At 52.6% G+C, this 11,830-nt stretch overlaps 1 protein-coding gene across 9 annotated transcripts in view; it reads left to right on the forward strand.

The window, feature by feature from the left end:
* Positions 1-11,424, forward strand: part of RFFL (ring finger and FYVE like domain containing E3 ubiquitin protein ligase) — a 65,853-nt gene extending 54,429 nt beyond the window's left edge. For 8 of the 9 annotated variants that reach the window (XM_088028371.1, XM_088028372.1, XM_088028369.1 and 5 more), the window contains 4 exons: positions 1,163-1,246; positions 2,200-2,410; positions 3,794-3,817; positions 6,455-11,424. In XM_088028371.1, coding sequence (XP_087884497.1) covers positions 1,163-1,246; positions 2,200-2,410; positions 3,794-3,817; positions 6,455-6,636 — 501 coding nt within the window. In that variant the 3' untranslated portion in view covers positions 6,637-11,424. The remainder of the gene's footprint in view (positions 1-1,162; positions 1,247-2,199; positions 2,411-3,793; positions 3,818-6,454) is intronic. The other variant, XM_088028366.1, reaches the window with a different exon arrangement.
* Positions 11,425-11,830: the final 406 nt, after the last annotated feature.

Consider the following 11,830-nt stretch of genomic DNA (forward strand, 5'->3'; position numbering starts at 1 on the left):
GCTTCTTTTTAAAGATTTTATTTGACAGAGACACACAGCGAGAGAGGGAACACAAGCAGGGGGAGAGGGAGAGGGAGAAGCAGGCTTCCCGCTGAGCAGGGAGCCCAATGCGGGGCTCGATCCCAGAACCCTGGGATCATGACCTGAGCCGAAGGCAGACGCTTAACGACTGAGCCACCCAGGCGCCCCGTTATTTGCCTCTTCTTAACCAGCTCTATGTTAGGCATCCTAATCTGGAATGAGTGGTTGAGGCCATGGGTGACTGGTTTCCTGGGACTGTGCCCTTTATTGGTGTTCCGAGAGTCTAAAGGAAAGGCCTGTGAGCTCAGACATGTCTTTGCTCCGGGCTAATACCAGGCCCTTTGCCTGGAGGGAGCAGTCGGTGAAGAGTGTCTGGTGAGGGGTTTGTGGCTTAAAGGGTGATGGGACGAGGAGGCTCACAGTTTGAACTACTGTTTGGCAAAACCTTTTGAGAAGTTAGCATTCCAAACTCCTTAAGCATAGACATCTGTCTTTATAGTTTTAGGCTAATAGATTCTTAGGTGCATTAAAATAATTTTTGACCAGGCTTCAAGATAGTTCTTAGTACTAGTGAGCGCTGCTGGTTGGAGCCCATTTCTAGAATGTGGGAGCAGTGACTGGACAGAGTGGTGAGGGTCTAAGAACTGTTTCCTCCGTGTCAGGGGAGGAAGCCAGGGAGATGTAGCATGGAGGCAGAAAGACATGGTGGGAACGATCTGTAAGAAAGCGGTGCCCATTGCTGCTCGGGGCAGAGCCCAGGACAGTGGGTGGGAGTTAATGGGGAGGGCGGTGGGGCTTGGTGTCCAGGAGAGACCGGATGGCCGTTAGAGAGCAGTCCTGCAGTGGCGTGGACCTGTGCTCTTCCTCGCGCTTGGCCTGTTCGAACTGAGACCACACTGACGGTGAGCGGCCTCTCATGCCATCCTGGTGGGGAGCAAATTAGCGACCTTCTTGTTTTGGAGTTGAAATCTGTTTGTGTCGTGTCTCTGCCTGACAAAGTCAGTACTAGGGAGCAGGCTTCTGAAATGCTATCGTTTGAGACACCAGGTTCCTGGGGAGATGGGAACGTGTTTGGATGTGGAATGAGCTGGGAAGAGGCCCGCATCTCTGTGCATGTGATGGCACCTTTCTCTTCCCACAGGCCAATGGCCATGTGTCTCAGGACCAAGAGGAGCCCGTCTACCTGGAGAGCACAGCCAGAGCACCTGCTGAGGATGAGACCCAGGTGGGGCCTCTGCTCGGGTCCGTGCCTTTGCGTTTGCTCTTTTCTCTGGTGGTGGTAGGCGGTGATTAGGACCCTCCCAGCGGACTCAGACATGCAGAAAAATCCGTGTGTGATGACAGTCCTACAGTTCTGTTGTCAGGGGTGGAGCTTAGTGTTAGCCTTCCAGATTAGCCTTCGAAGCTGTCAGTTGTTATGGCAGAGTGGTGAGCTCCCAGTGGAGACCGGGGAGCCTCGCGGCCCCCTCGTTTCTAGTCTCTTGACGTCCTGTAAGCTGCCGGTGGGCGGGCTCCCGGTGCTGCTCTGCAAATCTTGTTCTTTTCGTCTGCTGCTAGCACACAGTAGCCATCGTCACGGGAAAGAGGTCGGAAAATCAGGAGGAAGGATGAGCAGGGGTCAGGCCTCAGCCGTGGTAGGCCAGCCAGCGGGGCCACAAAGCTGTGGTCGAGGTTGCGCACAGAGGCATGTTCGCCAGGGAAGTCTGCCCCTTCCACAGGGCAGCAGCGGGGAGAGCAGAGACCGGCACCAAGCTCGCTGGTTTCTTGTGCTGCTATATTTAGTCTTTACAGGAACCCGGTGCGGTGGGAGTGCTGGGTCTCCTGTATGGAGGGGCAGACAGGCCGAGGCCGGGGAGCAGCTGGCTCCATAGTGTTTAGCATCAATCCGTGGAGGAGTCAAAATCAGGGCCATGTGACTCACACCGATGCCCCTTCTACTTGTCCCACTGATGGGTTGGTTGGGGGCTGGCCGTGCCCGAGCCCAGAACCACGGGTCAGGAAGAGACTGTGGCCTCTTTGGCCATGCAGAGCGCCATGCCAGGCACTCTTCCTGCCTCCGCTCCCGTTCTTCTTGAGGTCAGTCCCCGTGGGCACGGCCTAGTGAGTGCTCCGGGGTCCTCGGAGAGAGAGCTTGGGAGGTGAGAGCTGAGGCCACCAATCGCACCGTTGCCATTGCAGTCTGTCGACTCAGAGGACAGCTTCGTCCCGGGCCGGCGGGCCTCTCTGTCTGACCTGACTGACCTGGAGGACATTGAAGGTCTGACCGTGCGGCAGCTGAAAGAGATCCTGGCGCGCAACTTCGTCAACTACAAGGGCTGCTGTGAGAAGTGGGAGCTGATGGAGAGGGTGACGCGGCTGTACAAGGACCAGAAGGGGCTCCAGCACCTGGGTGAGGCGCTGTCCAGGGGGCACTTGCTCTCATTCTGCAGTTTGACGGCATGGCCTGACTTGGTTTCCGTGCGCTTAGCCAAGCAAGGAGTCACCTTCCACCTTGGCACCAGCTAATAATAGCTGCCATTTGAAGTTGAGTGCCAGGACCAGGCTAGGCTCCGTAACCATTTATTCAGTCCTCAGGGCGGCCTGTGAAATAGGCATTATTAGCACTACCCGCCCCCCCCCCCTTTTTAAGATTTATTTATTTGAGGGAAAGAGAGAGAGAGCATGCGTGTAGGGGGGGGGCAGAGGGAAAGGATCTCAAGTGGACTCCTCGCTGAGTGTGGAGCCCAACACGGGGCTCAGTCTCACCACCCTGAGATCATGGCCTGAGCCGAAACCAAGAGTGGACGCTCAACTGACTGAGCCACCCAGGCGCCCCTGGCATTACCCTTTTATTGTAGAGCCTGGGTTTCACTGAAGATTTCCTGGACTGAGTCCGTAGCCTTTCCCACCCCGTGTCACCCTGCCATCCCCGCTAGTACCTCAGCAGTACTGTTCTCAACAGTTGGGAGATGGAGAGGTGAACCCATGGCACAAGGGAAATAGATCTATGCTGCCTGAGCCTGGGCTTTCCCTATGGTCATTTCCCAAAGCATTCTACACAGTATCATTTTTAGGCGATGCCCAATAAGGTAAGTTGTCTAGGTTTGTGGTTAATTGAGTTTGGGGAAAAAAAAACAGATCTTCCTGGTAGATAGGAAAGGCAGAGAAGTCCTGCAGAAGAGGAGTGTGTTTGACTGTTTTAAACTAATTTCCTAAAATTTTACCCAGAACCTTCCCCTCCCCCCGACTGATTTAGCTCCTGCAATCAGCATTTTGATTCCTTGCCTGCTGTTAGTGGTTAAGTCCGATTCCAGGCTCTCCTCTCTCATCCCACTGGTTCATCAGAGTTGGGATGTCTGACCAGTCCTCTAGTCAGACTCACTTCCCTTTGGGGCTGTCCCCAGAATCTCCATAGCGTTGTGAGGTCCTGGGGAACAGGACATGGCCCCACCGGGGCACTCCATCCAGACTCCTTGGCTGACTGGAATAGCCGGTTCTAATGCGGGCTTCAGAAGCGATAGAAGAGGGTACTGTGCCCGTGCAGTGTCCTGCCTACGTGGCAGTGTTGTTCACGCGCGCCGGCGGAATCCGTTTCTCTAAGACCGGATCAGACACACCGGCAGGGGCTGTGCGCGAGCTCTCAGCATGTGAGGGGAGGGCGTGCGTCCGGCCGGGCTCTCCGCCAGCCGGGTCCCCAGGCCAGGGAAGCAGTCCGAGGGCGGCAGACGGGCTGGTGGGAGACTTTGCTCACGCTGTCACATATGCAGACCTCTTCTTTCTCTTTCCTTTTCAGTGTGTGGTGCTGAAGACCAAAACGGTACGTAGTTGCTTCTGCTTGGGACCATGCTTAGGCTCTGAGCTCTGGGGTCCTTCCCTTCTGCCAACCCTGCTTCCTCTTAGCAGTCTAAGAATTCTGAGCGTAGTGGCGTCGAGAGAGTGAGCTGGGGGAAATGCACAGGGAAGCAGGGCTTCTCAGCATCTTTAAAAATTCTCATTCTTGCCTCACCAGGAAGGGTGAAGAGTGGCAGACCCAGGGACAGCTTGATTTGCAGGTCTCGGGGCTGCCAGAGCTCGGGAGTGAGCATTTGTAAAATATTTAGCAAAGTGAGTGATGGCCATGTGTCGCATCCGGTTCATTTTTCATACCCCTGCTGCTACGGCACTCCTTCCCTTACGGTTTTCACTCTGTTTTGGTCCGAGTGGGGAGGGTCTCTGTGGACCTTCAGGGAGATCACTTGGGATGCTTGACAACTTCTGGTACCAACCAGAAAGAAAGGGAGGTGACCTGAGCCTTGTTTGTACAGGGCTGGGCGGTGGCTAGAGCTGCTCTGGAGACAGAGCAGGAAAGGGGTCACCTGTGTGCTCTCTGGACACGAGGCGCATATACCACCTCAGCTGCTACACACCCATCAGTGTGTTCAAGACCACCAGGGGGCCTTCGGGGACCCCAGGACGCACTGCAGGCATCTGGCTGGGTCTGGGCTTCATTCTAAAATACCTTCTATCTTTTTGAAAGCTTCAAGGCTGTGTGGTTGTGAGCTCTTCCCCCAAGAGAGAATGTTCTCAGAGTAGCGTTGGGGGCCTGCAAACCATTTTAAAACTTTCAGAAGACTCCAAATTTGTTATTTGGCAAAAAGGCCTTTTGCTCAGAATGGGGCAGTCTTCCAGCTGTTAAATCCTGAAGAGTTGATTTCTTAGCTCCCCAAAACCCTTGTGGGTTCTAGCCCCCCACCCAGTACCAAGATCGGGCTGTTCCACTTGCTGTCTTCCCTTCTTTTTTGATTCCCTGGGGGGATACTGGTAACGGAGTCGGTTGAGTCTGTTATTCCTAAGAAAATTAATATGATATTCTATAATTCACTCCAGTTCAGTTATAGGTACAGTTCAGCCCTTTTCCAAACCCCTGTTAGGGCCAACAGCTGCTCCAGAGGGGTAAATCGGTTTCACTGCCTTTCACAGCTAGCCCCCCTAAGTGTTGACTTTTTGAATAGTCTAGGAAGCAGAAGAAAGTGCCGGGCAGCAGAGTACAGAGAATTCCCCTGTGGAGTGGGACAGGTGACTGGTACGAAGCCAGCTCCCTACTTACGGCTGCTCCCTGGTTCAGGCTACAATTTATAAAGATTTTATTATTTTGAGAGAATGAGAGAGCAAGTGTACAGGGTAGGGGGACGGGCAGAGAGGGGAAGGGAGAGGGAAAAAAATCTCAAGCCGACTCAGCACTGAGCATGGAGCCCCAGCTGGGGCTTCAGGCCACCATTTAAAACCTGCTGGGGATGGCTAGGTCTTTGGACACGAAGGTGGTTCTGTTCGCACTAAAGTGGGGTACTGGCCATGCCCTCCGCACCTCCCCGCTCACGTAAGCCAGCTAGCTGTTACTGAGAACTCTGTGCCCTGAGCAGTTAATATTGATTTGAGAGTCCCTGTCATCAGGCCTCTTGCCCAGAAGGCCTGCCTGCCTGGATTTGAATCCTGGCTCTGCTCAGCAGCTGTGTGCCCTTGGGCAAGCCACTTAACTCCTTGGCCTCAGTGGCCTCAAGGCTATAAAACGAGTAGTAAGAGTACCTACTTCGTAGTTTTCACGAGGATTCAAAGAGTTAAAATATGCAAGACTCTTAGGACCCTGCCTGGCACAGCATTCTACAAATGTGAGCTGTTCGGACTCCCTTGGGAGGTGTTCATTTATCAGACATTTTGAGAACCCCTGCCACGTGATTGGCATTTTCGGGATTCAAAGAGGAAGATCTGACCTCAGAGCATCCAACAAATACTAAGTATATAGTTGCAGAAATTGAGCGAATTGGTTGAATTAAGGAGCGCATAGAGTCATGGGGGAGCTAAGAAGTTAGACATTTTAATTCCATGTGAGAAGCTGGTGTGGGGGTAGCACAGAAGAGGGAGCCGTGATCTCTGCTGGGCTCTTCCACCAGGAAGCCTCCTCAGAGGAAGCCCTGGGGAAGGTTGTGGGACAGCACAGGGGCCCCCCAGGACCCTTGGCTGTATTCAGTTGGGGATAGGTTTACTGAGAAGCCTTGCGATCCTTCATGAGCCATTCACTACAGTTCCCTTTGTATCAGACTTTTTAGAAACAGTTTTTATCTTTTCAGCATGTTCTGCCTCGGGGGATAATGAGTCCCTAAGTGCCACTTACTCACATTACAGCCTCAACTGTCTGAAAATTCTTTGAAGCCTTGAGGACTCTGCCTTATTTAGCTGTCCTGTTCTGGGTTGTATCTGATCTCCAAGTACTTTGTTCTGCACCTCTACAGCCTGACCAGTAGAGGTGTGGATGAAACAAGGAACGGGGGCCTGATACCTGGAGTTCTAGCTGAGGGCAGTGTGTGGATTTGGGGGTGTGTCCGCAGCATGCCCCTTCTCTCCGTCCTCCGTCCCCCCACTGCCCCCTGCACTTACGGGCTTCTCTTCCCTCCACCCCTTCTCTGCCCTGTTTGTCCAGACGGAGCGGTGCCGCCCAGCATGGAAGAGAACCTGTGCAGGATCTGCATGGACTCACCCATTGACTGTGTCCTGCTGGAGTGCGGCCACATGGTCACCTGCACCAAGTGCGGCAAGCGCATGAACGAGTGTCCCATCTGCCGGCAGTACGTGATCCGAGCCGTGCACGTCTTCCGATCCTGAGGGCTGGCGCCGGCTTCTTCAGTGCCTTACAGGGATGGAGCTGGAAGGGTCTGGGCTCCAGATTGGCTAGCTTGCAGAGGGGCAGGCTAACAAGAGAATCTTCGAGCAAAGATGCGGTCACCTCTGGGCATGCCTGTCCTGCCTCGGCGGCACACCTCTCAGCCGGCAGAGCCCGAGGCTGGTGGGAACTGGTACAGATCGCGTGGGCAAGTCCCTGGTTCCAGTGATCTTGGGGTAATGATGGTAATTGATGAAGAGAGGATTTTTCCAGAACTTGGACCAGATCTTCCTCCCTTCCTCTGTAAACTTAACAGTTTTCCCCTTCCCCCCGCACCCCAGCCATCCCTGAGCGGCCTGTCTGCATTCCAACCGTCAGAAGTCCTGGTAGAAATGGTTCTCTTCCTCCCCAGCACATTTGGATTTCTTTCTGGTCTCTCTGGCTTTCTGTGGTTTAACCAGCTTTGCTAGTCTCTTGCTGCATTGCCTAACATTCGTTTCTTCAGATCAAAAAGATGTTAGCTTACCAGACCAATAGTGATCCTCCTTAGGACTAAATTTGGACCAGTAAACTTTCTCTGGTGAGAAATGAAACACAAATGCTATTGAAAAATTTCAAAGTCATTTACAGGTTGCTTCCTTAAGTGCTGGGATTGGAAGCAGTTGAGTCTCCTGACCGAACCTTGGGAGCCAGCAAAGAAAGCATCTGCAGGGAAGTTTGAGTCGTGTGTGTGAGATGGCCCGGGGATCATCTCTGCTGCTCTTAGGGCCTGTGCGCCATCCTTAATTTTAGTTTATGAGAAAAGGGAAAGTTTTGGGCGGAAGCAGTGGCTTCCTGCTTAACTTTGACTTCTCCATCACAAAGGAATTGCAGACGACTTTCCCCAGAGAATGAAGTCCTTCTCTTCCCCACGGAGGTTTTAAACAGGGTCTCACTGAAGGCATAAAGACTAAGGTGAGGAGCCTTGCTCTTCTCCAGCCACACTTTTTGTGAAGTTCCTGGAGACCAAAACTGAACAGCTAAGGGGTATCTGAAGGTACTGAATGAGACTGGATTCAGCCCTGGGGCAGACAGCTCCAAGTCTTAATTCCCCAGGTTAGTGGGGACTCCCTGCTCCCATTTCCTTTCTCAGCCTACTGACTTGAGGGCAGGTCTGGAAGAAGCATTCTCCAGGCCCTTTAGGAAAGACCGTACAATGAGTTGGATATTCTCAAGCCCTCTTAGGGTGGTTCTACCACTGGAAGAGCCAAAGGGCTTAAGTTTGCTGGAGAAGCTTAGCCAAGAACAGACACATGCTATCAGAAGGAGCTGTGTGGGCTGCCATTACCTGTGGGTGAGCTACGCAACCCCAATGCACCTGAGGGCCTTGGCAGGCCACCCCGCACCCCATCCCATCCCTGCTATGCAGTCAAGTTCTCTCAGACTGGAACCAGTCAGGATGTTGGAAAACAGTGGGAAACCTCCAAGGGGACCTGCTTATTGGTACAGACATACTTTGGCTTTCCCCCGTCATCAACCATTGTTCCCCTTTGGAGGAATGAAATTTATTTCGTAAAGTAGTTGTCAGTTGCACACTGGGCCACTTACCTCGACATCATACCAAGTCCTGGATGCTTTGATTCTGGGACAGCCTTTGTAGGAATCGGGCGAATCAAGAGAGAGGACTGCTTAGAGGACGTTTCACCTTTTTGCTGGACATAGTACATACTACAGTTTACAATGCCTACCAGTTCAGCAGAGGATTCAGCTACTTCTCGATTCCGCTGTGAAACAGGTCTCTCTCTGTATAATGCAACTCAGTTACAATCTAGTCATAACTTCAGGGCAGAAGCTGGCTCTTTCCCTACTTAAAACTTTTCACTGCTGAGGCCTTACCTCTCCCTACCTCCCACATTCCCTCCTAGACAGAAGTTAAAAATAATATCCTGAAGGTTGTTTAGTAACCTCAGTAAGAATTAGAACTGGTATCATTTGCTCAGTTTGGAGAAAGAACTTGCCCCTCAATCTCTTTTGGTGAAGGTTTCCATTCAGGAAAAAAGGTGTCTAACAACCCTGATTTGTTGTTATTCATCATTATTACACCAAATAAAGGCTGGGATCCCATTTCAGTTACTATCTAACCTAGGTAGAAAACTTTTTATGAGTGCTCTCCCTTGCCCCTCATGGATCCTTGGTCTTAATTATCATGCAACATCTTAATTCTTCCAGTTACTCTGTAGCTTTGGCTGTGATTGTTCTGAGATTTCATTTGAGACTTGTTTTAAGACTTGGGAGAGCCGACTGGTTCATAATGCCTTGGAATGGCTGGATCCGAGCTAGTAACAATAAGCTGTACGGGAATCCGTGCACTATGCTGTACGAATTTGAAATCTTTCAGATGTGGCTTATATTAAGATTCTCTCAGACTTCCTTGGGTGTTAAACCCAAATGTGTATTTTTTTTGTTACAGAGCTCTGCTTTATAATTTTGTAATAAAATTTCACTACAGATGCCTGTCTGATCTGGTGGAGGACACCAGAGGTCTGACAGTTAAGACTGACAAGAGAGTTGACAGGCCACAGGCTGGTCCCAGGCTCCTGAGAGACCGCATTAGTTGTGGAGGTGCTTGGGCCATGTGGCCATGTGGCCATTCCCGTTCCAACAGATGAGGAAATGGAAGTTCGGTCGTGTTTTGACTTGCTCGAGATCTCACAACTAGGACGTGGGAGCTGCCATGGCATAGCCTAGAGGATGGGAACTGTGTAGCAAAAGGACCAGCCTTAAGACCAAGGAAGAAACACCAAGTGAGGTCAGACGTTGACACTTATCGTGTAGAGATGGGCCTTAAAGATGTGGGTAGAGCGGACTCGGAGGCCAGCCAGCGTGCTCAGTTAAGTCTTCAGGTGACCCTGGGAGACCAATGGTAGCTTTCGGATACAGCTGCACAGCTGGTGTGCACACGGGCCTGTGTGGGGAGAGCTTGATTATGTGCAGATCTGCCTTGGAACTTGAGGGGAGAAGAGGAAGGAACCTTGCCCAGAGGCTGTGAAGGCTTGAGGCTGAGCTGCAGCACTCTGGCCTCCTTGTTCTGTGCGGCTGACCCGCTGGGCACCCAGGACGACCTGCCGTCCACTGCCAACCAGCAGCGTGAAAACAAAGGCTCAAAGGAGGGCAGGCCTCGAGCACGGTGCTGGGGAGGTTTAAGATGCTGTTGCCTGCGGGGGGCCGGGGGGGGGCGGTAATCCGTGGAAATACAGGATTGTAGACAATATAATCTCAGCAGCAAAGAAAAACACGCCTGAAAAAGACCGGAAGGAAAGAGACCGAACACCTTGAACAGGGAACTGGAGAACACACCCAGCAAGGCCGCGCCACTCCTGAGCTGCTCCCACATGGCTGGCGGGGCTGCGGTGGTGCACCCTGAGTGTAAGCCGCCAGTCAGGGCAGGGGGGCTGGGTCTAGGGCAGCCGGGTCAAAGGGCAGTGACAGTGTCCTTTGGCAGAATCCTAAGGGAAATGCTTTGTTCTGCTGCCCGGTCTGGCGGCTCGGCCTGAGGAGGGTGGAGCGGGGATGGAAATTTATGTAGGTCAGCGCTTGGAGGAGCGGTTTTGTCTCCACAAAGGGTGGATCGAAGACGGTCTTACTCCCCGTACTCACGCTAGACTGAACAGTGCCTATTCAAAAACACCAACGTGCTGGGCCAGAGTCAGGGCAGTACCAACCCCTCCTGTCTCTTCCTCCCAACATTTTAGCCGGCAGGTAGAGACCCAGGTCGGGTCAGAGCTGGCCCCCGGGCTGACTGGCCAGCAGCCTCCCGGCGGAGTACTACCTCAGCCGAGCACACTGGAGGAGGGCCAGGGGAGGCAGTGGTCCTCAATCTTAGAGGCCCAGACACAAAAGCGTGTTCCAGAGGTTGAGTCTCATTACCTTAACTCACAGGAGATGGACAAACGAGCCTGGCGACCTGTTGACAGCAAGAAAAAAAGAGAACAGACTCTCACGAGTCAGCAGAACTGAACTCCAGGGAGCCAGTCTGTGAGGAGGGGACCACCTGGGGGGCCTGCCCCAGCTGGGAGTGCGACAGCGACAGGCCGGCATGCGGCCGTGGTGGGGCCCTGCCGGGAGCCGGGGAGGGAAGAGGCCCGGGCCCAGCTCGACATGACTGTGTGCCAGGCCCTGTGCCGGGTGCTTCATGTAAGGTAACCTGAGTTCGTCTGCTCTTGGAAGCAGCCTGCAGATCCGGGGGCGGACAGAGGCCCCCATGTTGAGTAACTCAGATGTGAACCAGGCCCGGCCCGGCCCCGCACTGGCCAAGGGGCAGTTCGTAGCCACACGTGACCATGTTAAGGCTGAAGTAAAACCAGAACTTCAGTTCCTCAATTGTGTCAGCTGCTGAGCACCTGACGTGTGGCTACGTGTGGCTAAGTGTGCCTAGTTTCTTTTGGCCAGTGAAGATTTACAGGGTGTTTCCGTTGCCACAGAAAGTTCTACTGAACAGCACTCCTCTCCACGAAACTGTTTGCCTTTTATTCCAATAAACCAGCCTCGGGTGGCACAGGAGCCTTTCTTGGTAAGGAGGCTGTATAGGTTTTGTCCTCGAGTGGGTTTTTTAATCTTAAAGACCAGTCTTGTTTCCACATTTGGGGGAGGCAGAGCCTCCTGGAGTCCTATATCCCCCAGAGGAGTAGCTCTAATAACCTCCCTTTTCTTTATAAAGGACCCGTTTTCCTACCTGATCCTGGTTCCCTCCCTTCAAACTGGGACCCACACCCTGTAAGAGGAGAACACAGAGAATAAAGTCATAAAATTCATTTTGTTTTCTTTCAAAGGAGCCTTCATTCCTGGCGGAAAGGGCCAAGCTGAATACAAGTCCTGCCAAATAGAAGCAGCATTTCTGAAGGCAGTCTTTTAAATACAACTTTAAAAGGAGCCTGCACGTAAAGGGGCAGGTGGCTCTGCGGACGGAGCTTCAACAGCTCAGCGTCGCTCCGTGCCTTACCACTAGGGGGAGGACGAGGGGAGAAGGGGTGGAGGACCGGGTAACTGCAAGGTATTTTATTTATAGGAAAAAAAAAAAAACTTCTTTTAAAAGAAAACAAAAAGACAACCAAACCAGCACCCAGATCAAAAGATCTATGGTGAACCAGCAGGAGACACGGACTTCCCTGGCAGCACCCACAGCCCGAAGTCCCCTAAGTCCTGGCCGGGAAGAGACCA

This window comes from Eumetopias jubatus, unplaced genomic scaffold (genome assembly GCF_037043125.1).
Source record: "Eumetopias jubatus isolate StellerSeaLion01/CBP00866 unplaced genomic scaffold, mEumJub1_p1.0 scaffold_10, whole genome shotgun sequence".
Lineage (NCBI taxonomy): Eukaryota > Metazoa > Chordata > Mammalia > Carnivora > Otariidae > Eumetopias > Eumetopias jubatus.